Source organism: Mercenaria mercenaria, chromosome 8 (genome assembly GCF_021730395.1).
Source record: "Mercenaria mercenaria strain notata chromosome 8, MADL_Memer_1, whole genome shotgun sequence".
NCBI classification, from domain to species: Eukaryota; Metazoa; Mollusca; class Bivalvia; order Venerida; family Veneridae; genus Mercenaria; species Mercenaria mercenaria.
Window position 1 is genome coordinate 40,836,720 of NC_069368.1, and position 24,499 is coordinate 40,861,218.

General features: G+C 35.1%; 1 protein-coding gene across 4 annotated transcripts; it reads right to left on the reverse strand.

Annotated features, from left to right (window-relative positions):
• Window positions 1-8,282: 8,282 nt before the first annotated feature.
• Window positions 8,283-22,504, reverse strand: LOC123566544 (nucleoside diphosphate-linked moiety X motif 17-like). Of its 4 annotated transcripts, none has more exons than XM_045360746.2 (8): window positions 22,391-22,504; window positions 19,643-20,028; window positions 17,898-18,023; window positions 15,262-15,445; window positions 14,905-14,930; window positions 11,634-11,735; window positions 9,847-10,085; window positions 8,283-9,017 (listed from the first exon to the last, which is right to left on the reverse strand). In XM_045360746.2, exons 2-8 carry the CDS (start codon window positions 19,865-19,867, stop codon window positions 8,870-8,872), a joined length of 1,050 nt encoding a protein of 349 aa, XP_045216681.2. In that variant the 5' UTR covers window positions 19,868-20,028; window positions 22,391-22,504; the 3' UTR covers window positions 8,283-8,869. The 4 variants fall into 4 exon arrangements, with proteins under 4 accessions (XP_045216681.2, XP_045216682.2, XP_045216683.2 ...); XM_045360747.2 differs by having other exon boundaries at window positions 22,423-22,494; XM_045360748.2 differs by having other exon boundaries at window positions 22,430-22,493.
• Between the last annotated feature and the right edge of the window lie 1,995 nt (window positions 22,505-24,499).

The window sequence follows — 24,499 nt, forward strand, 5'->3', positions numbered from 1 at the left end:
ACATGAGAAGTATCAGTTAGCAATTTCTATATGATATTGATCTGAAAGGTGATGATTAGGGTAGCAACTTTCAATCAAGGAGTGTTAAACTAACACAAGTGATAATTGATAACTTTGTTAATATACAACTAATCAAGGAGGTTGCATCTCATGGTGATGAGATAATTGGTAGCTTTTAAGTATACGGAATATCAAAGATGTTTCACAAATTATTTCACAAGGTATAAGGTAATGTTATTACAATTTAAAAATTTATCAAGCACAATGCTATAATGACTTATGAAAATTTTGACCAAAGGACTAAAAAAATACACACATAAAAATCAAAAGTTTTCTTTTTTTTCTTTTGATACAGTGAAGTATGAATTTTGTTAGAATGTTTTCCAGTTACATTTTTAGTCTCTATTTATAGTTTCTATGAGTCCATTTCAATAAATGCAAACCCAAAAGTTCTCAGCAGTTTAAATTACATATTTAGGCCATCACAGTAAAGTTTTATTAAATAGGTATTTTCTTAATATACTCTCTCTTTTTCAATATCCTCTTTATATATACTGAAAATACTCAAAACAAACTAAACTTGCATTTTCAGAATATTAATAATTAAACTTGCATTTTCAGAACTTATTAATAATAACACAGTCAATAATATATATAAAAAAAATAAAAACCTTCATTAATATTTCCAAAGTATATTTTGAATTATCTTTACCCCTCTCAGAAAAAAATAATCCTACACATTTTCACAATACTCAGTATATATAATCTGCATTATAAAAAAGGCCTATAAAAAAATACATAAAACATTAAAATTTTCAAAATCATTAATTTTTATTGACCTCCCAATAATTAAAACATAATTTCTAGAGAACAAAATAAAAATGGGAGTGAAAAGTCACCTCTTTAAAGAAAATGGGAGTGAATAGTCAGGGGAGGAAAAAACCTGGGAGTGAAAAGACCTGGGAGTGAAAAGACTTGGGAGTGAAAGAGCTGATGCGTCCAATCTAGGTTCGCTCTGCTAGATTTTTCGAGTGGACGCACTGCTGGAGAGGGCTAAAATGCTTTCCTACGGAGGTGAAGGCCCCTGCAGGTTCGATTCCTGGCTACTCCCACTGCGGTGTGCCCTTGGGCAAGGCATTTTATCATGACTGCCTCATGCAGTCTACCCAGCTGTAAATGGGTACCAGCAAATTCAAGGTATAATTGGTTTTAACTGTTCTTAAAATAGGGTCGCTCAAAAGCTCTACACAAAGCGACAGTAAAAGAAATTTACCTTGGCGGACAGTATGCTGCGAGTACACTTCTGGAGACACAGCTAGTAAACACAAATAAATAAAAGAGCATAGCTTGCTGAAATGGTAAAATTAATTAACTTATTAAGATAAGAACATGCACATGATACTTACCAAAAGAAACAAAGTGGATTTTGGCAGTATTATGCATAGAAATAAAATTCCGGTTCCCTAGCCTATGCACGGTATTTTGCTTAGAGAACCGGTTCCGGACAAATAAGTTCACAGTCTAGGGAAACCTTGCATGCAAGGTGTAAAGCATCATTTATATTCATTATTCAAAAATCAATAACATGCATGTACAAGTCTGTTTTAAATGTTTTATTTTGTCTCCTAATTTTGATTAATTAATATACATGACAGCCGAGCGCGAAACTGTTGTATCTTGTTCTTTATTTATATACAGTTACAATAGTTTCGCGCTCAGCCATTATTGTGCAACTATTATTTAATAAAAATCTCAATCAACAAATATATTGTTATATACATTTTCCTTTCTTTCAAAATGCATTATTTAGATACCAACTGTGACTGTTTCTACTCATAATAAATATGCCATTGTTAGTTTTGTAATACAGAACTACAGCAAGTCATTCGTCGCTGACGAAGGTCTCTTAACTGTACAATTCATCATGTAATTAACTAAATTGACAATCCATCTTTTATTTCATCATGTTACATTTTAAGGGTTATGACGTTCTATGTGTGTGTTTTTCGCAAGACTTGAGTTTCACTTGAAATGTGTGGTATTTCTATCTAAAACAATACATGATGGCCACTATATGCAGCCCGTCTGGGCGTACCAGATGTTTAAAGCACTGGTATTGGCAATAGGGGTAAAACGACCTCGGGGGTGGGGGTGTGGTCATGGCTGTTTGTTACAATAAGGCTGTAAATATTATCATTGTTCATTTATGATACTGTTGTAATAACTATTATTTTTTATTATTATGTACAACGCCATTGAAAATATCATTTATAAAAAAGGCGTTTAATCAAATTGTTCAGTTTCAGTTTTGTGATTGCATATGTCATGTTTTGTTATTTTCCTACATATCTGCGATGTGTCACATGTTTAATTGTAAAGCGCCTTTGAACGTATATTACATATGAAAAGGGCGCTCAACAAATCTGGTATAATAATAATAATAATAATATTTAGACAATTACTTATAAGGAAATGATCAATATCTATATGGGTACATTTGAATTATATTTAATCTAATATTTCTCTCGTAAACTACGTTACCAAGAAGTTTTGTGCACCAGAAGGTGCTTCTATATTTTTACTTTAGATAAGGATATTGAATCGAATAATTACACACCGTGTTTAACATATTATCACTGGCTGGTATACTACAATTATGATTATTACCCCACGTATAACTGCCACAGATAGTGTTAAGACTTTGCTAAATTACTATATGGTACATTCCACCCACAAGTGCTAGATTTGACTCTTGTGGGTCATATGCTTTTATTTTGTAATTGTTGGGATTGTTTTGACTGACAGCACATCTACAGAAACTAGTGATTTAGATAAAATATGCATTTTGATATGGAATCAATTGTTCATTTGCAAATATTGTACAAGAATGGGTTTTAAAGGCTTTTGAAAGCAGTCATGTGTCAGCTTCCCATATGATGAAGGAGTTCTAAAAGCTTCGGGACATTAACAAGAATCCTGTTGTCACACTCACATTTTAGTCTTTGGCAGAACAATGACACTTGGTTTTGGTCTTAGGTTTACTAACCAGCCTGTACAGTTCTAATCATATTCCTTATATTGGCAGAATTATTATTGCATACATGCAGCCTCCAATGTGTTGGTCAGAACTTTGTACTGTACCCTGTATTTCACTTGTAACCGGTGAAGCTGGTTCTGTACCAGTGTAATATAATTGTAACAGGATATCCTTGAATCATGCGAGCTGCTGTGTACTGGACACATAGCAATTTGTCAAGTTTGCTGTTTGGAATTACAGTTTATTATACCTCACTTTTGTCTACAATGGTAAAATCCCATTACCCGAAAAGGAGATATTTTGACTATCAGAACATTTTCCTCCATTTTTCGAACGTGACCAAGCGAAGTGACTGTCAGGTCATGTGACCGGCTGATATTTTGAATGTCTATAAGGAAATAACTCTTCAGGTTTTTAGCCATATCATTTGCGTCCCTTTGATACATGTCATATTGTAATGCTGCATTCAGTGTGTACACAACTGAGTTACCGCGCTAAATGAAAAGCTGTGAATTAAAGGTATACTAGACCCAAATTTCATATTTGAAAACATGAAATAAATACTACCAGTAGTTTATGTAAACAAAGAATAAACAAATTTATGTGTATTAACTTTGATGAATTTGGTTAATTATAGTACACACTGTATACATGTACAGCTGAAAGCAGTATAAATGTGTACTATCATGAAAAGTTTTTTTACACAGTCAGCTGTTACTGCATGACATTTGATTATGAATGTAGCTCAATATAGACAACTTATTTATATATTTAGTTAAGTTGAATATATTTGATGAGGATTATCTTCTTTGAAGTAAATATCTTATTATAAAATATTTCAATAAAAGATGAGCAGAATACATCTTTAAATGAACCAGAAACATTTTTAAAACTTTTTTATGTGTTTAGTTTTGTTCGGTATAATAAAATAAATACCATATGGCAGCGTGTGTGACATTGATATTGTCAACCCTCGGAACAGAATGTCACCACTCGGCTATCGCCTCGGGTGACATTCTGCGCTCGGGTTGACAATATCAATGTCACACACGCTGCCATATGGTATTTATATAATACCTCTTAATAAGGCATTGCATTAGTTTAACCCTGAGATAACCAGGCAATTGAAAATGGTCTTTGTGGCATCACTGGTGAGACACCGTCTGATGTGACATATTCTGAGTAGTTGTGCATATCCAGCCCAACACACAGAGTTAGTTTGTTATTCTATATCCACATTGTTATCTTAATACTGCACCAAGATTCCTAACACATTTTCTGTTACTTGACCTAAAGACATAATATTTTAAGGTATATGACCAACTGTTGTACATTAATGAGATTCCACTGGCAAATATTCTGACCAAGTTTCATTTAGATTAGGTCAAAATTATGACATCTGCTAACAGTAAAATAGTGGATGACAGATTCAGAGCAATAACAATAGCTTACATTAAGCACATTGTGATAAGACAAGCTAAAAACATGACAGTGATGCTAAGTTTGACCACTGTATCTGGAAACCAATTCAACTGACTGACAGGCACCTGCTAGCATAGCAAAGCAATATAACCCAAATCTTTATATTTTGCAGGGGCTCCTGTGTCAAGGCTTTCTGTGTATTTTATGCATTATCAAGTTTATCCACTATGGCAATGATTTAAAAATTCAGAAACAGTAAGTTTCCTTTAAAATTAAGTTATAAAAAATCTAAGCAATATATATATATATATCATTCCAAACACATCTCAATTTTCCCTGACCTCTAAAAAATACCGTGAACTATTTAAATTTATACTGCTTTTATTTTTTCTAACATGTGTAAACTCTTGAAGAAAAAGAAGGAAACATTTTTGATTGTTCAGTTTTAAATATTTATTCAACCCGATTTGTGCGCTTTAAACAATATAAACTTACACATAAAAATCTGATTTTGGGAAAAAGTAAGTGCAAACTCCAATATTTAAATTTTTTTTTTTTTAATTTCACCGGCTAAGCATATGTGACACAACAAGAGATGCTTGTAAAACATGTATGTCCCGCCTCCCCCTCGCCCATGATGGATTTCCCCTTTTCAGTCCAAGGTCACTATGACCTTAACCTTTGACCTGTTAACCCCAGAAACAACAGGTCATCAACTTCAATTGAACTATTAAGTTTAAAGATACAGAGTCAAGTGGTTCTCAAGTTAATAAGCAGAAATGGTTTTCAAGGGATTCAAGCCCCTGTGACGTTGACCTTTATGACGAAAAAACAACATGAGTCTTCTACTTCATTAAGTCCAATCATGTTATCAGGTTTGAAGGTTCTTGGTCAAGTGGTTCTCAAGTTAACATGCAGAAAGTTTTCAATATAAAGGTCCCTACTGACCCCCAAAACGATAGGGGTCATCTACTTTATAAGCCCAATCATGCTATCAATGTTGAATGTTCTGAGTCAAGTGGATCCCAAGTTAATAACAGAAAACCATTTTCAAGGTTCAGATCCATGTCCTTGATCTTTGAACTCAAAAAGAATGGGGGATCTACTTCATTAACCCACTAAGCTACTAAGCTTGGCAGTCCTGGATCAAGTATGACAGTAAAGACTGCCTTAGCAACCCCTTGCCTTCAGCGACTTTCTGTCTACTACAACCTTTTTATTTCTTCCCAATGCATTTCACATTAAAATTGGCTTGTTTCTAGTGACATCCTGTCTGTTGCGTACAGCAACTATGATTTGTTTGCCACAAACCACCTTCGAACCGTTATAACTACTTTTTGACCCACCCTCTTAAATGGAGAAAACTTTTCCAGTACAAATCATTGAGTGTAGTTCTAGATCTTAATAACTGCGTCAACGTCTTATCGATGAAAATAATGTAAAGCAGACTGAAAAGTCATTTAAAATATTCCATGTTTTATCAGAGTGTTTAACAGTCCTTAATAAAATGCTAACTAGACCTCTCCAAGTCAGACTGTGTATAGAGACTCCCTGTATACAATGACCTTTTTGAAGTTCTCCGAAGGTTTGTCACTGTAGACAGTCTTTACTGTAGTTCTCAACTTATTGGGTGGAAACATATTTCAAGGTTCAGACCTCTGTAACCTTAACCTTTGACCTACTTATCAGAAAAGCAATGAGTCATCTACTCCATAATCATGCTACCAAGTTTGAAAGTGCAGGGTTAAGTGGTTCTCAAGTTATTAGGCAGAAACCATTCTCAAGGTTCAGGCTCCTGTGAACTTGACCTTTACCTGAAAACAATAGGGGACATCTACTTCATAAACTCAATAAAGCTACTAAGTTTAAAGATCCTTGATAAAGTAGTTCTCAACTTATTGGACGGAAATTGTTTTTAAGATTCAGGCCACTGTGACCTTGACATTTGACCTACTGACCCCAAAAACTATTGGGGTCATCTACTTCATAACCCAGTCATGCTATTAAGCTTCTAGGTGCTGGGTCAAATGGTTCTCAAGTTATTTGGCGGAAACTGTTTTTAACGTTTGGGCCCCTATTACCTTGATCTTTGACCTACTGACCCCAACAACAATACAGGTCATCTACATCATAAAACCAATCAAGCTATTTAAGTTTGCAAATTCTGAGTCAAGTGGTCCACAAGTTACAGGTATTTGGCGGAAAATGTTTTCAAGGTTCAGGCCCCTTTGACCTACTGCTTCAAAAAACAATAGGTGTCATGTACTTCATAAGCCCCAATCGTGCTACAATGTTTGAATGTTTTGGGTCAAGTGGTTCTCAAGTTATTGGGTGGAAACCGTTCACTCTACAAACGGACGGATGGACTGACTGATTGACATACAAACCAACGCAACTGACAGGTGCAAAACAATATACCCCCTCTTCTTCAAGGGGTGGGGTGGAGGGCGTGCTGGAGGATGCATAATCATAACAAGAAAGGCATGGCTGTCAACTCATAGAAACACATTTGTTACTAAACTCTCAGAAATGTCATTTTACAAAAAAGAGAACCATCTGGCATATGTAGTATTACTCCTCATAGTTAATTTCAATAAAAAGTGATTGTTGTTTGCAGGTGGACTTCTAAGAAGTTAAACCTTTGAGCTATCAACCTCATAATCGATAGGGGTCATCTGCCAGTCATGACCAGCCGACCTACCAAGTCTGAGTCTCACGGCGAACTTGATCCCTGAGCAAAATATTTCAAAATCGATATGGGGCAGATTCATTCCTACTTTTACCATTTTGAATAAGGAATTCTGTTAAAGCTTTGAAATTCCCAGTTAGTTGTTAGATCAATATTTTAGTAAGTTTTATATTGGAACCTTTATACTAGTGCATAAAAAATAGCACACTTAAGGCGAGTCTGATTTCTGATTAACTGTAAGTCTGTATATCACAAAGTAATATATAATCCCACTGAACAGGAATAATACATAGCGTGTAAAGACCTTTGTCAAACTGAATTTTGTAATAAATCTACAAAAAAATGGATAAAATGCTGTACACAATGACAGTGAAATGAATAAAATGTTCATTGAATAAATGGATAAAACATGGTCAGGATAAATAGAATACATGGATAAAAACGGACAATAAATGGATGAACTGTTGATGGGGAAAATGGACAAAATGTTGATGGGATAAATTGACTAAATATTGTTGATATATAAATGGATACAATATGGTCAGGATAAATTGATAAAATTTTGAAAGAATAAAATAAATGAAAAAGAAACACTGACAGGAAAAGTGATAAAATCAAGATTGGATTAAGGGATAAAATTTGTCTCACTTCCACTGTCTTATAAAATCCTTAACTGAGCCGTGTCATGAGAAAATCAACATAGTGGCTTTGCGCATCCACGCAGTCTGGTCAGGATCCATCCTGTTCGCTTTCAAACCCTATTGCAATTAGAGAAACCATTAGCGAACAGCATGGATCCTGACCAGACTGCGCGGATGCGCAGGCTGGTCTGGATCCATGCTGGTCGCAAAGCCACTATGCATCTGCGCAGTCTGGTCAGGATCCATTCTGTTCGCTTTCAAACCCTATTGCAATTAGAGAAACCATTAGCAAACAGCAACAGCATGGTTCCTGACCAGACTGCGCAGATGTGCAGGCTGGTCTGGATCCATGCTGGTCGCAAAGTCACTATGTTGGTTTTCTCATGGCACGGCTCAACTTATCTTTTACATGAAAAGAAAAAAGTGCTACTGTATATCATATCTATAGAATTCTACATGAACACTTGCGTAAGTCTGACAATTAAGTTGTGTATAATTTTGACATTTATTCTGATGCTTATATACATTATGTGTGACATCTCTTTTCAGATAACAAAAATAACATAGTCATCAAATAAAGTATCTGTAAAAACACATATAACAACAACTATTTTATAAGAAATTATGTTCTTTTAGACGTTTTGTATTTAAATTAAATGTATATTACATAATTTCTACAAGAGTTTCTCTTATGGCACAGACCTGAAAATTAAAATTTGAATAATTATCAAGTTGACCTTATTTTATCACGCTATTATCAGTTTACTGTTTTTGTATAAACCTTAAATTTCTTTCACAATTACACTATTTTTATAACTGTCTTTGCTTCTTTCACAGTTACACTGTTTTTGCCACTAGCTGAATTTTCATAATCATTTAATGACAGAGTCTCCGCACCAGAGTAAATGTTCACAATAAAGATCACAGTTGATATGGTGAAAGCATTGTTGTGATGTAGTATGCATATACAATAGATGTCCTCCTGTCTCCAAGGTGAAGGTCAGGAAGGTGTACACACTGTTACAGTTACTTAGTGAGTTTATTAGTTATATAGATTACAAACCTACTAGCTATTGCTAGCTACACTGCTAACCATTCCTCAAGAGCAAACTTTGTACCAGTACTAACTCTACCCTTCTGATCCTTTGTGTCACCTGAAGTCTTCAGTAAATCTTCAAATGGTAGCTGTTGTTCCTTCTGCTTGTTGTCATCATCTAACACTATCGCACTGTAAATATGGTAAGGAAAAAATTATTTCACTATTTTGTGAATCATTTAAATTATTCAAAATATTTATTTGTGACCTGTGGACAGGTAACTAGAATTAAGTTGTCCAAATTATAAATTCATTGAATTATTCAAACTAGACTGTATACAAACAAACAGTCTTACCATTTTTCAAGAATATCATGTAGGAAATGTTACCTCTAGTGTTCACATCATTTTCTGAACATTGACCTTGTGACCTAGTTTTTGACCACAGATGATCTAGTTTAAGACATGACCTAGTTTATGCTATGAAAAACATTTTGACCAAGTTTCATGAAGATCATGTAGAAAGTGCTGCCTCTAGAATAGTAACAAGCTTTCTCTGTTCCTGACCTAATGACCTAGTTTTTGACCTAATGACCTAGTTTTTGACCCAGATAACACTGTATCAAACTTGTTCAGAACTTTTATTGAGTAAAATTTGGACCAGACTTAACTAAGATTGCACTAAACTTGTGACTCCAGTTGTGGACAGCAAACCTGTTAATGAAGCACGACTAATGATGTATTACAAGTGACAGACACAGGGCAATCACAATACCTCTCTTTGAGCACTTTGTGCCAAGGTTAACTAGCAGGACTTGAACGGGTTCCATTGTACTGCGAACATCACTTTAACCATACATCTGTTGCTTCCCTTTTTAAAACAATGTTACTAATAGACTGTTTGGATATACTGTACATTAAATGATAACTGTTGTTCCTTTTTAAGTCATACAAATATATATAATGTGTGTTTCTATAATTTACCTCAATTAAAAGATTTAAACCTAAAATGATTTTTTTACCTAAATGTATCACAGACTTTTTCAAAATCTTTTTGTTGTGCCGTTTCTTCCCTAGCAGACACAATGGCCTTGACCTTTGACCTGTCAAACCAAGCACACGCCCCTACTTCTCCAGGGTCAATCTTGACCTCAGAATTTAAACTGTGAACTGTGTATTTGGATTTTAACTTCGCATGAAGGTAAACAACGGCATGATGGCGTTTACTCTGACCCAGCGTCAGTTTTGGTGGAAACACAGACTGCAATTTTAAAGGACATAAATATATAATATTACAGAGACATTTCCACTGCTGTAGTATAGTACACATTCAAAATAAGTGAGATAATTTAAGAACATATTTCAAGGGAAATAATTTTTTTTGAAGTTCAGGCACAATGAGTGAGATACAGAAATATCCCAATGATAATTTTCAGTACTGGTATATCAGTAGTTAGCATAAAAAAAGTATGTAATAAATATCATTGTGATATATCATAGGTAGTTTCATGTTTTCTTGTTTAACTTTACTGCCTGCAGTATGTTCTTAATTCTAAGACAGAATATCAATGCAGAGGGGTGGGGACGTATTGGTTTCTTCACAGCATGTCTTTTTGTTGTATGTAGTAGTATGCTGCTCTGATAAAAAAATTCGGTGGTTGCAATTTCTCCCGCTTTATTCAGATGTATGTTATGTCCCTTATTTGTCAAAAGCCACACCCACCACAGCACTGAAGAACCTATATCTGATGCAGCATGTCTCAATAATTGTAATTTTCATGTTAGAAAATAAATGAATTTATGTTGTCCTGTTACCCATGTCTTTATATCATAGGAATCTTGAAACAATTTTCAAAGATATAATATAGAGATGTCAATTGTTACTCGGTTAACCAGATAAACATTCAAATGTCTGACTAAGGAACAGTAAAACCAGTAGCCGCTTTATTGATTGTTTTTTAAAAATACTTTTAAATATATAAATAAAAGATAGTGACACCTGAATTAAATAACTTTGTCTGTGGTAAGAACAGCGGACATCCACAGTAATGAGGTTTAAATATATTACAGTATCAAAGCTGTAAAGGTTTAATAGTTGTCTATGAATAGAGACAATAACATGCAGCCCATTTTATTTGGTTAACCAGTTAACTGTTTGGAAAAATAAATGGCCAACAGGTTATGAAGGTAACAGAATATAACTACTACAATAAAAAGTGGCAATATGGCTGTACCGTCTGGTCCATAATATCATATAATATAAAATGTATATATTTAATCATTACTGTCATAGAGGTCAAAATCAATGGGATGTCACCTTTTTCTGGGTACATTATACACCTGCGAAACATTGATACTTTATCATCATTAGTCTTCAATTTCACAGATTTCAGACTTAAAGTCGATCCAAAGTTTTCAGCTTTTTTTGTGTGTGTTTTTAGATAACTTAAATGAAGTCTAGTTATTTGGGAAATAGATTTTAGTGTTTTGTGCTTTGTTGGCAAATAAAACACAGTTTTTAGTTCAGATGTGTAGTAATCTAATCACGAAGGCCGAAGTTCGGTCTGAATGATTAATTACGATGCATCTGAACGAAAAAAATTGTTTTATTTACCAACAAAGCATGCAAAACTAAAATCTTTCGAATAACACCAGGAAGGGATACTAATCTGGAATCCTTTTTAGGTGGAATAGCCAAAAGTCAGTCATTCTGCAAAACAAGTTAAAAATCGACAAGACAATACATGGTAAAATCCTTCTTTGTTTATATAAAAGAAAAATCTTAAAAGTGTTAGAAGTAAGTATTTACCTCCCAGACAGCTAGAACATGAACTGTATCTAGATGACACATATCTGGTGTGATATGTAAACCTGTCTCTTCCTTCAGCTCTCGTAAGCCAGCTTCCAGTAACTGATTTAATAAATAAATAATTGGCTTTCAGTACACATCAAGAAGAGATAAGCAAGTTTTATTTACCAGTATCATTTCATACTACTTAAGGTAGTTCTGCACATCTGATAAAATTAAATTCATGATGGAATGTCATTTATTCAGATAACATAGAATAAAACCTGGACCTGGCATAAGACATGGAAAATTATTCAATAAATGTAATCCCATATATAAACTTGTAACAAAAGGGTCATTGACCCTAAAATGCTCATCTATGTACAAGGCTTCAAGTGTGTTTGTATAACGTAATGGTACATGTACAGAGTCAGGTTTCTTCTATGTTAGCCTATATTATATACATGTCACACACACTTCTGAACCTAGGGCAATAATTTTAACAATTACAGTAGACAGTTCAAATTTGATATCACACGCCAAATATCAAGGCTCTAGCTTTTTCTGATTCAGAGAAGGAGATTTTCAAAGTTTCTTATATATAAGCCTATAGTATATGTCACACACATGGGTGTGGCCATTTTTGACCGTAGGGCAATAATTTGGACTCTTATGGTAGAGAGTCAAACCCTTATATCACATGCCAAATATAAAAACTCTAGAGAAAAAGACTTTGAAAGAGGGCTACCCAGAGATCATTTGTGTAAAGTTTCATCAAAATCCATTCAGTGGTTTTGGAGATGTTGTTTAAAGAAATTGTTGATGAAAAGTGACCACACCCTCTGGCAGCCATGTTTCTTGACGAATCAGAAAAATTTAAACATTTTTTTTTATAAGGTTACACAAGGCCAATTTGTGGGAAATTATTCAAATTGGGCTAACAGTTTTACACAAGTAGATTTTCTAAGTTTCTACTATGTACATATAGGGAAAAATGACCATGTCCCCTGGCAGCTATGTTTTTTGAGGAACTGGAATAATTTGAACAATCCTGTACCTTTTATCTTTTGTAGAGGGTCACACAAGGACCATTTGTGTAAAATCATTTTAAAATCGGGCTTGCAGTTTCACACAAGAAGATTTTCTAAATTTCCACTATATACATAAAGGGAAAAGTGACCATGCCCCTGACGACCATGTTTTTTGACAAATCAGTATAATTTGAACAATCTTGGTAGAGGGTGATATAAGGACCATTTGTGTGAAATTGATTTAGCAGAAGATGTTTGAAGATTTTTCTATTTTTAGCTCTGGTGGCCCCTATGTGCAACCAAGCAGAACCATTTAGATGATTTTGGTGGAAGACTATTCAAGAAACATCCACTCCAAGTTTCATCAAAATCCATTCAGCGGTTTTGGAGGAGATGTCATTTAAACACAATTGTTGATGATGGATGGATGAACGGATGTTCCTACAAATGGGTATTTATGTGGCAACTCTTTTATTCTCTCTATTGTTCTTTTAGCAATGTAAAAGAAAAATAGCCATATAAAAGCATACGGAATGAATGACATTAAAGAAAAAGTACAGTTACCTGTTGTTCATATAGCCACCTAAGAATGCAAATGTAGGTTTGGATGAACAGATGGATGAACGGACGACAGACAGTACGATCACAACTGCTCACCATGAGCAATTTGTGCTCAGGTGAGCTAAAAGTGGCAACATTACTTCTTTCTTAAGATAAAAAATGATAACAAAAATGTTGACATGTAAAATAATACCAAAAAACGTAATCAAATCATCCATAAAATGATGCTTTAGACCAAGTTTGGTTAGTGGTTTATGAGAAGTTGTTTAAATGTTTTTCTATTCCTAGCTCTGGCAGCTCCTAAAAGTCTGTTTTGCAAAACCTAAGAGAGGTTCATTTTAGGATGCTACAGACCAAGTTTGGTGTAATTCAGATCAGTTAAAAGTATCAGACGATAAGAATGATGTTAAGTATATTTTTTATTTTATAGTGCTGATGCATAATGACCAATTACTGTGTGGATGCCAGACCATACACCTATACCAAAAATAGCTCACTAAGAATAAACTTCAGGTGAGCTAACAAGAGGGCAATGTAGTTCCTACACCATTCACCTGACCAATTTCCTATTTTTAGCTCTGAAAGTCCCTACATGCAGACAAGCTACACCATTTGAACAAAATTGATTGAGATTCATGCCAGATTGCTATAGGAGAGATTGTGTTTGTATACAAATCTGTTGTATTTTCTATTTTTAGAACTGATAAGACAGTGATCGGGTGGGCAAATGCCAAACGTCCATGTTTTTTGTAAACAGTGATGATTTTCTAACGGCCTAAACTTTCTTAAAACATAAATTATATCAATAATTTTTTGATCAATGGAAAGGTTATAAAACAAGCAATTTACTGATTACTTTTAATTATTATTTCGAAATAAAATTGATTAATTACAAACGCTTAACTTACAGTGTTTTTCTAAAGGTTTTGAACTTCACTATGCCACTATTAAAATTATATGTCATTTAAAACAGTTATTCATTTAAAAAAGATATTTGAATACAAAAATATGAAAATTGTAAATATTTCAAAACTTTTTGAATTTTGAAAATCCATAAATGAGCCAAAAAGTTATTAAAAATTAAAAATTCCGATCCCATACACAAACGATGTAAAAACATTTGATTTGCCCACCACCAGATAAAGAGATGTTAACGCGTGACTTCACGGCAATCTCTCCTACAGACTCTGTTCAGTGTAATTCTGACCAGTAGTTTCTGAGGAGTAGCTGTTCAAGTAACAAGAGCTGTCAGATGACAGCAACAGTGGAATATTCAAAAAGACTTGTCATTAAAGAAGTTATACTAATGAAAATCAAAAGTAGAAAACAGGCATAACTTTTTTTTGTGAAAATACAAGATGAAGTTATAGAACTTGTTATGGAACCCATGGATTGCGTGTCAGATCATCACAGTGAATATCTGTGAGAGGTTTCAATCAATTTCCACTAGTGGTTAATGAGATACCAGCTTATAAACAAAAACGTTACATAGGAAACTGTACCAAAATGGTACACAGACTCTGAAAAATGGATGGGTACAACAGCTCCACCTATTCTTTGAATAGCTGACCTAAAAATGTTGACAGCCGATTGTTGATGGATGTCAGATGCTAGATCATCTACCTAAATATTAAAAGTTCCTTCTGATCAGTTGGTTCAGATGAGGTCAGAATATAACAACTAAATACTGATATACTTACAGTTTCATTCTGTTCTATATGTCCACCTGAAAACAGAAGCATCAGGCATTTATGATGAACAATACTGGACTAAAATAGATATGAAAGAGAAAACAGAGAGGAATATATTACATCTTTTGCATGTGTTTCACTTTTATCACTTCTAGAATGACAAGAGGGCCAAGATGGCCCTAGGTCACTCACCTGAGTAGCACACCATAACATTCTAAAAATGTTTTACCTAGTGATTTCATGGAGACAAATATTCTGACCAATTTTCCTTCTGGTGTTTATTAATAATAGTGCCGATTTTTCAAATAGAAAGTGAGCCTAATCTGTTTCCACTATAAAATACTGAATTTATTTGAATATTCCAACCTGGAGGCACCCAGATTCCAGGAAAAGTTCTCAAATGGTCTCCCCTGCGGGTGAGGAAGATCTGACCATCCCCAGACTCCAATATAACAGCTGCTCCACAATCAATGCCCCTTGAGTAGATATCAGGTGGTAAAGATGACTTGTTCTCATCTGTCATGTGGTGTATGGGACAAAATGGTGGATGCTGAAAATAATGATTAAACAAATACTTATTACTTATCATTATTAGGGGGACTGACAGTCAAGTGTGGTTTGCCTAAAGGAAAAAGCAACCTTTATTTAATGTTAACTGACAACAAATCTAAAGAGCTCCTGCATGAACAACTAGGTATCCAGTTACAGATACAGGTTAACCTGGGTTTCTTTTACGTCCTGGTACAACCCTTTAAATCCTGAGTGCTGATGAAGCCAGGGATCAAACCTTCAACTATTTTGAAAATTCTGTAGGTAAAAATAAACAGTCATGTGCAAAATACTTCCCAAAATCAAGTGGTTTGCATACGTATCCAGACAACTCTTAATACCATGCATGTCTAATAATTATATTTGTCCAATAAGTTAATTTTTGTTATCAAAGAAATATATAATTATTGGCCGTTCCATGAGAAAACCTGTATTAGTGACATGATATAATTATTGCATAATAAGTAGTTTAAAATACCTGAAAATTCTTGTTTTTCTTATGTTCTTGCAGAAACTAAAAACAAGTATATTGTAACTCCAGTATCTAAGGCAAGTCAAATTCTACCATAATTTACAAATAAATATTATTTTTGTTGTTATGGCAACCACAATTCAAAAGCACCTATGCACCATGAGAATATATAGGTGTATATTTAAAGGGCCCTTGATGAAACCAAAAATATATCGTTTTAAACTGTTCCTAAGTATTTGATGTTTCGTTGGTGATACACATAATTTGTCACATAAATGACATAAAAAACAAAAGCTTGTCGAACACGAAATGCCCCCCTTGATGCATTCAGTAATTGCACAAGGAACAGAAATTATTTGCTCACTGTAAACAAAAATTCTACTGTTCTGGTTCAATGTGACATTGACCTTTGACCTATTGACCTCAAAGTCAACAGCGGTCATCTGTTGGCCATGATCAACTTCCCTATTAAGTTTAGTGATCCTAGGCCCAAGCATTCTCAAGGTATCATCCGGAAAGTGTTTAACTGTTCCGGGTCAATGTGACCTTGACCTTTAGCCTACAGACCTCAAAATCTATAGGGGTCATCTACAGGTCATGACCAACCTCCCTATCAAGTTTCATGATCCTAGGCCCAAGCATTCTCAAGTTATTGTCTGGAAACAGTTTAAATGTTCAGGGTCACTGTAACCTTGACCTTTGACCTACTGACCTGAAAATCAATAGGGGTCATCTGCTGGTCATGACGAACCTCTCTATAATCTTTCATGACCCTTGGCCCAAGCGTTCTCAAGTCCAGAAACCGTTTAACTGTTCCTGGCCAATCTGACCTTGATATTTGACGAAATGACCTCAAAATCAATGGGGGTCATCTGCTGGTCATGATCAATCTCCTATCAATTTTCCTGATCCTAGGCCCAAGCGTTCTTGAGTTATCCCTCGAAAACTGTTTTACTGTTCCTGGTCACTGTGACCTTGACCTTTGACCTACTGATCTCAAAATCAATACAGGTCATCTGCTGGTCATGAACAACCTCCCTATCAACTTTCACGATCCTAGGCCCAAGTGTTCTTGAGTTATCATCCAGAAACCGTTTAACTGTTCCGGGTCACTGTGACCTTGAACTTTGACATACTGACCTCAAAGTCAATAGGGATCATCTGCTGGTCATGACCAACCTCCCTATCAACTTTCATGATCCTAGGCCCAAGCGTTCTTGAGTTATCATCCGGAAACCGTTTACTTGTTCAGGGTCACTGTGACCTTGACCTTTGCCATACAGATCTCAAAATCAACAGGGGTCATCTGCAGGTGATGACCAACCTTCCTATTAACTTTCATGATCCTAGGCCCAAGCGTTCTTGAGTTATCATCCGGAAACGGATTGGTCTACATACAGACCAACCGACCGAAAGACCGACCGACATCTGCAAAACAATATACCCCTCCTTCTTCGAAGGGGGGCATAAAAATACACGCCATGCATGATGACGTCATACTAAATGCCCTCGAATGAATTTCCATTTGTTTTGCAGTCACATTAAATTGCATCAATGGTTTACTGACACAAAGCATCATACTTGTAGTTACACTCTTCCTTTTGCACTGAATATACATAACTAACTGTTTATCATAGGAGAGCTGTCAGTTTGACCTAGACTGAACTTGTCCTTTATATGCTACAACTTCTCAGCAATAATCAAGATTCAGGGACACAACTTCAGATGCATTCTGTACGACTTTCTCATAGAGAAAATTCATCCATGAGCTGTATGGAAGTCATTACACCTAAGTTAATAATCCTAGGATATCCCTCTTACCACATCTACGTCCAAGGGTATAAAACTGAGTTTGGATACCAGTCTTTGAATGCAGATTTGCCATTGGACAATTTCAAAACTGTTGTAAGAAATCACCAATTAGAAACCTGGAGTTTCCAGACTGGTCTCCATGCACATCCTAAGAAAATAAAAGTGGTACCTTGATTTTGACTGTGTCTTTGTTATCTTTATCTGCGGATGATATATGCAGTTTGCCATCTCTAAGTTCTACCAAACCAAGGCATACACCTTCTTTATTCTGCTTATCTATGAAGTCCACAATACACTACAGAGAAAAATGATGTGGGACGATATGATTGCAATTTTTGTTATAATATACATAACTTACATAATAACGTATGGTTCAAATAAAAATTTAGACTGAAACGTGAACTAAATCCAAACAAGGCAGTCTGAAAGAGAGCTAAATCCCCCGCCACTGCTATGGATAGTGAAAGGGTAAACCTTTGATTTTAGCTGTGACCTTGACCTTGAACTGACATGGCTGACTCATGAATTCTGCACAACGTCTTGATGAGGTGATCATTTGACCAAAGTTTCATGAAAATCCTTCAAGGGGTTTAGGAGATACAGAGCTGAAACCTTTGACCTTCAGTTGTGACCTTGACCTTGAGTTGACATGGCTGACTCATGAGTTCTTGATGAGGTGATCATTTGACCCAAGTTTGATGAAAATCCTTCAAGGGGTTTAGGAGATACAGAGTGGACACAAAATGGAAGGCTCAAACCTTCGACCCTTAGTTGTGACCTTGACCTTAAGCCGACATGGCTGACTCATAAGTTCTGCACATCCCCTTGATGAGGTGATCGTTTGACCCAAGTTTGATGAAAATCCTTCAAGGAGTTTAGGAGATATAGAGCGGACACAAAATGGAAGGCTCAAACCTTTGACCCTTAGTTGTGACCTTGACCTTGAGCCGGCATGACTTACTCATGGGTTCTGCAAATCGTCTTGATAAGGTAATCATTTGACCCAAGCTTGATAAAATTCCTTCATGGGGTTTAGGAGATATAGAGCGGACACGAAATGGAAGGCTCAAACCTTTGACCTTGAGTTGTGACCTTGACCTTGAGCCAACAAGGCTGACCCATGGGTTCTGCACATCGTCTTGATGAGGTGATCATTTTACCTAAGTTTTATGAAAATCCTTCAAGGAGTTTAGAAGATACAGAGCAGACACAAAATGGAAGGCTCAAAACCTTTGTCCTTGAGTTGTGACCTTGACCTTGAACCGACAAGGCTGACTCATGGGTTCTGCACATCGTCTTGATGAGGTGATCATTTGACCCAAGTTTCATGAAAATCCTTCAAGGGGTTTAGGAGATATGGACCAGACAAGATTTTGTTACGGAAGGAAGGACGGGTGCAGACCATTCCTATAATCCCTCCACACGGCGGGGGATTAATGAGCACAACATGTCAGCCAGGAAAAATTGAGGATAATGAAACAGCGATAAAATTTTTAGGTCCTCCCATGAAAAAGCTGCATATATATATAATAAAATATTTCACACAAAAGTCAATAACTTGTCTTAAGAGTGACTTAGTCATTTACATTTTTCATATATTGCATCTGTAATGTTGTCTGGCAGCTGTATCCAGAAAGAGTGAAAATGCTATATCATCTATCGTACACTTTTGTGCCAATATATTGTTCTAGAAAACAGAAAAATCCCATAAACTGACATGAACACCACATCTTGAATACTATAAAGTACCTTTTGCATGCAGTTTTACCTTTAGCATTCAGCAACTTTCAGCATGTAGTTTTTATCTTTTATATGTTTAGGTATTTACAACAAGTGAGAGTATTTATACCTCAACCTCTATATATATTATACATATTCAATATTCTATATACTACAACCCAAAACGTCTTATACCTCAGTAAAATGGGCTTTTGTGAATGAGCCGGACTGTTGATTCTCCAAATACACTAATACCCTCTCTCCACTGGTAGATGCCATTTTATCAAACTGGAAACTAACTCTGGTGCTTGTCTGTACTCGACGCGTAGAATATGTCACAGAAAATCTCACAGAACTTGGCAGACTGGATTTTGTGTGCTGTAATATGGGTACCAGTCTTGAAAATTGTCTGGGACTCATCCAATAAGGGATAGAAACTTCACTTTTTTTACTGTTAAAATATTGGTAAAAGTCAAATAAACTACATGTCACACATCCAATTATGCTCCGAGTCTGTACTTTCTACCTGCTATTTATATCTATATAATTTGTGATGGTCCAGAAGATGTTCTAAAAGCTGTCTGAAAATAAAAATAAGAGTGAGCATGTTCAGGATGGCTAATCTCAAAAATCAGAACTTACAGAAATTTCAACAAAATGTTTTAACTATAAAGTTATCACAGGAAATCTATTAAGTTAAATGTTAAAAACATCTTTACAAAATGAATGCAGGCAGCAAGGAAGTATTTTCTCTGCAGTGACAAGAGGACGTCATTAATATTTAAATTGCTCAAAATTATTTATTGCTCAAAAGTTCTACAAGAAAATATTTCATTATATTTTAAATAATAATTTGCTAAACCATATCTCATCAATATTTGTATAACAATGCTGCTGCTTATAGATGTCCACTGTTGCTGTGCAAGACAAAATATTGACAAACTGAAGTTGCAAAGATGATGGCAAAGATGAAATGTTATGTAAGTCGATAGGAAGTTCAAGTAATAAGAAGCACAGGAAGTTCAAGTAATAAATAATGTACGTTAGAAATTCAATCTTTTAACACGCTTAATTCTATAACAATGAAAGTGATAAAAAAGTAAGAGATTTTGCCTATGAATGTTGAATTAACTTTTATAAATGTAGTGTCAGTTACATTTATGTTTAAAACATTCACTTTGCAGAAAAGGTTAACTTATTTCTTTGTTTTATTCATTTCTCCATTATAAAATCTGTCACACTTCCGTTTTCACTCTGGCAGTTACAAAATTATAAGGTTTGAATTCAGCCTAGCAGTTAACTGTTTACAAGTAAATACATCTATCTTAGACAAAGTTGAAACAAAAAAAGATCAATTTGTCTACACAAGCGGTGTTATTATAAGCTAGCTGATTCAACAGCACATGGAAAGATGTTTTAAAATACAGTTGATTAGTCAGTTCTGGATCACTAAGGGTTGTATTTGTTATTGAGCTTTGAAAACACATTTTTGCACAGGGAGAAAGGAAAACCCTTTTGCTTTTAAATCACCACATTTAGTTTGAAAAATGCAAGTAAAATAAATAATTATATGGTGGGAGCAATAGTGGGGTGTCACCACTTTGGTCAGTTATGAATAATTTTTGTCTATCTCTGATCATTTCAGAATAAAACTAAAATGCACTGGGACACCAGTCCTGTGAAATAACAATTGTTTTCTCTCATCCAACCAAAACATTACACGTTGACAAGTTGGAAATATAAAAATATTTTCTAGTTTATAAAATAATTTCTCAATAGTGTTGTGTCCCTGCTGTGTGAGTTCTGGATCACATTGATTGACAAAATACGTTATTTTCACATTCCAGTGATCTGCAAAAGTTATATTTTGGTATGTTATTTCCCTCATTGAAGCAAATATTCATGCTTAGAACTAAATGATATCTGTACCCAATATTATGTAATAACACTGACTGGAGCAACATCAAAGGGATTCAATATTTGATCAAAGGATCAATTAAAATTTACATTTCAAAACAATCAAGATCTTTTTTACATGTAAGCAGAGCATGCACAAAAATTCAAATGTAATTTAAAAGTCACAAATGCCAAGTAAGTCAGTTAGGATTTGATACATATATATATTTAGTGTGGTTTTGGAAAGAAAAACTTATGTATACAGGTGTTGATTTTGCCTGTTTCTTTAAGATTATACTAACCCGAAATGGCTGATCGATAACACGAAATAATAGGGCAGGCATGAAAAAAAAAAAACCCTCTATTTTAAGTGAAAAAAGTAACTTTACAATAACAGTTATGCATGTCCTAACATACATTTGTATAGTCTTAAAGGAACAGGCGAAATCAACACCCGTATACATACGTTTTTCTCAAAACCACACTAAATATATATTTTATTTTTTTTTTAAACTGGCAGACAAATGAACAATTATATATATTCTTAATAATAGCTCAAAATATTTTTAAACATATTCATTACTTAAAATATAACTGAAGTCTCTTAAATATTCCGTAATCCTAGCCTATCCTCATAGGTGTGTCTAGGAATATAGAACTTCTGTAATCCTAGAATTGGAGGCTAGGAATAAGGATTACGGTACCATAATCGTAGCCACTGCCAAAGTAAAAAGTTTATAAAACAGTATCACAGACAGTGAAATAATGATATTTAAAAAAAAAAGAAGTGAAAAGTTAATAAAACCAGCATCTGACTGGTTACCAAAGACCAAGAAGAAGTTACAAACGGACAAGTCTGCGCAGAGATGCATATTTTGCGCAATATTTGATTCTGGACCCCCATCCCCCCATTATCCGGAACCAAAGAAGTATAAATTTATTTATATAGCTCTTTGCCGGAACTGACTAACCAACTGTAAGATAACCATGCATGATCTGTTATCACCACGAAAAATGATTTATATATTTTTTGTAACAGTATCATACTATCATTTATTTCCGTTTGTTTAGTTGCTAACCAATTACATGTACTCAGTAATCTGACTCTGTAAAAGCGTTTGTTTTGTTGCTGTGCTACTCGTCAGTTCGTTACAAATGGCGTTTGTACAACTAAGGGGAGTAACTACAAATCGATCTGCCCCTCAATCTCCCAGATCTTTAAATGATATTTTACATCGAAAAGTTCCTTATATTTCCGTTAAGATATTCTGCAAGTCTTGTTAACAATCGATTTACTCTTTACAAACAAATAAATTGGCTGAAATTTATGAAAAAATCCGGCAACCCAAAAAAGTCGCTTTTTGACAATAAATTCAAAACTACTCACTTTACAATGATTTACATCGAACCTGTTGGCCGTTGGTGAGCGTAGCACGTGGTGCCCAATTTGATAATTTCGGCTGTAGAAACAATATACGATATATGTACGTGCGATAAATGCACGTGATGGATCAATCCGAAGAAAATCAATCTACTGGTACTAATTTTACTGTCTGTATACTTTCAAAGCGAGTTTGAGAGGTCTTGAAAGAATTAACGTCTTTAGCTTCCACCGTATCTGATAATAAGCAGGTAAAATTTAAGTAAGCTTTATTTAACGTCGTATATAATCCAACATACAACAGAGCTGCAAAGTTCTTGTGCGACAAACTAGGTATCCAGTGACAGATACTTACATGTGCTTATTTTATGCAACCCTTTAAATGCCGAGTGCCAAGCAAGGGAGCTACCAGTACCATTGTCTTGGTCTTTGGTATGACGCGGCCGGGAATCGAACCCCAGTCCTCCCCACACACAGCGGACACTCAACCATTGAGCTATTGAGGCGGTTTTAACTGTTCTGTTTGAGAATCTGTTTTGCCCAAATCTTGATCTAGTGTAATTTTTAACCCACCCGCTTAGCTCAGTAGGGAGAGCGTTGGTCTACGGATCGCGGGGTCGTGAGTTCTATCCTCGGGCGGGGATGCATGTTCTCGGTGACGACTTGATAAAAGACATTGTGTCTGAAATCATTCGTCCTCCACCTCTGATAATTCATGTGGGGAAGTTGGCAGTTACTTGCGGAGAACAGGTTTGTACTGGTACAGAATCCAGGAACACTGGTTAAGTTAACTGCCCGCCGTTACATAACTGAAATACTGTTGAAAAACGGCGTTAAACCCAAAACAAACACAATCTTGCATATGACAAGGACGTCACCCCGTGAAATTGATGTCCCACATTTTCATACCCTCTCATGATATTAATATTTGCAACATATCAGCAAGCAAGCGTTGTTAGGTTAAAGTTTTCAAGTCTTAATTGGTTCATCATGAGATCATATTTTTCATTCCTGCAATAATCTAAGTGGCCCTGTGGTGACGTTTTCTATGGAGATACTATTTCCTTGTAAGCTGAGACCATATTTATTTATTTGGGTTTTACGGCGCACCAACACAGTATAGGTTATATGGCGCCAAACAGGACTACAAATTTTGGTTTCACATCTCATTTACATCGAAAAAAAAATGAGGTATGGAATCAAAATTTGCATACCTGCTGGAATCACAGAGTTACAGCAAAACCAAGTGTCAAGACCCTATTAGTCGCCTCTTACGATCATGCAAGGGTAAGGCAGTGGTTCCAATTCGTTTTATACACAGATCGTCCAGAACCAAATGGGACAGCTGGGACCATATATCATATATCACAATAGCATATTCCAGATATGATCTAATGAAACTACCATAAAGCGAAAGAAAACTTTTGATCCATAAAGGTGTATGTATCGGCTTCTTCAGCTTTTATAGCTTTCATCAAACGCAACTCTTTCTCTGGTGGTTATTGTATCAATTTCGATTTCATTCATTACATAATAATGTCGTGAATAATCTTATCCAAAATGCACATATGTACACTTTCCTAGCTGCTTTAAAACGTAGAACCCATGTGTCTGATAAATGTTGAAGATTGTGTAGGTACTTTGGAAAATTATTTTGAAACAACAACGTTTTTTAGAAAGGCGTATATCACTGTCAGCAGAATGATGTCTTAATGTAGTCTAAAACCGTGTCGTGATCGTCTCTCTCTCTCTCTCTCTCTCTCTCTCTCTCTCTC

Coding starts and splice junctions, on each gene's coding strand:
- LOC123566544 (XM_045360746.2), bottom strand. CDS start 19,867: ATGAGTCCCAGACAATTTTCAAGACTGGTACCCATATTACAGCACACA. Junction 11,736..14,904: donor ATATAGAACAGAATGAAACT/GTAAGTATATCA, acceptor TTATTAAATCAG/TTACTGGAAGCTGGCTTACG. Junction 9,018..9,846: donor AAAGTCTGTGATACATTTAG/GTAAAAAAATCA, acceptor CCATATTTACAG/TGCGATAGTGTTAGATGATG.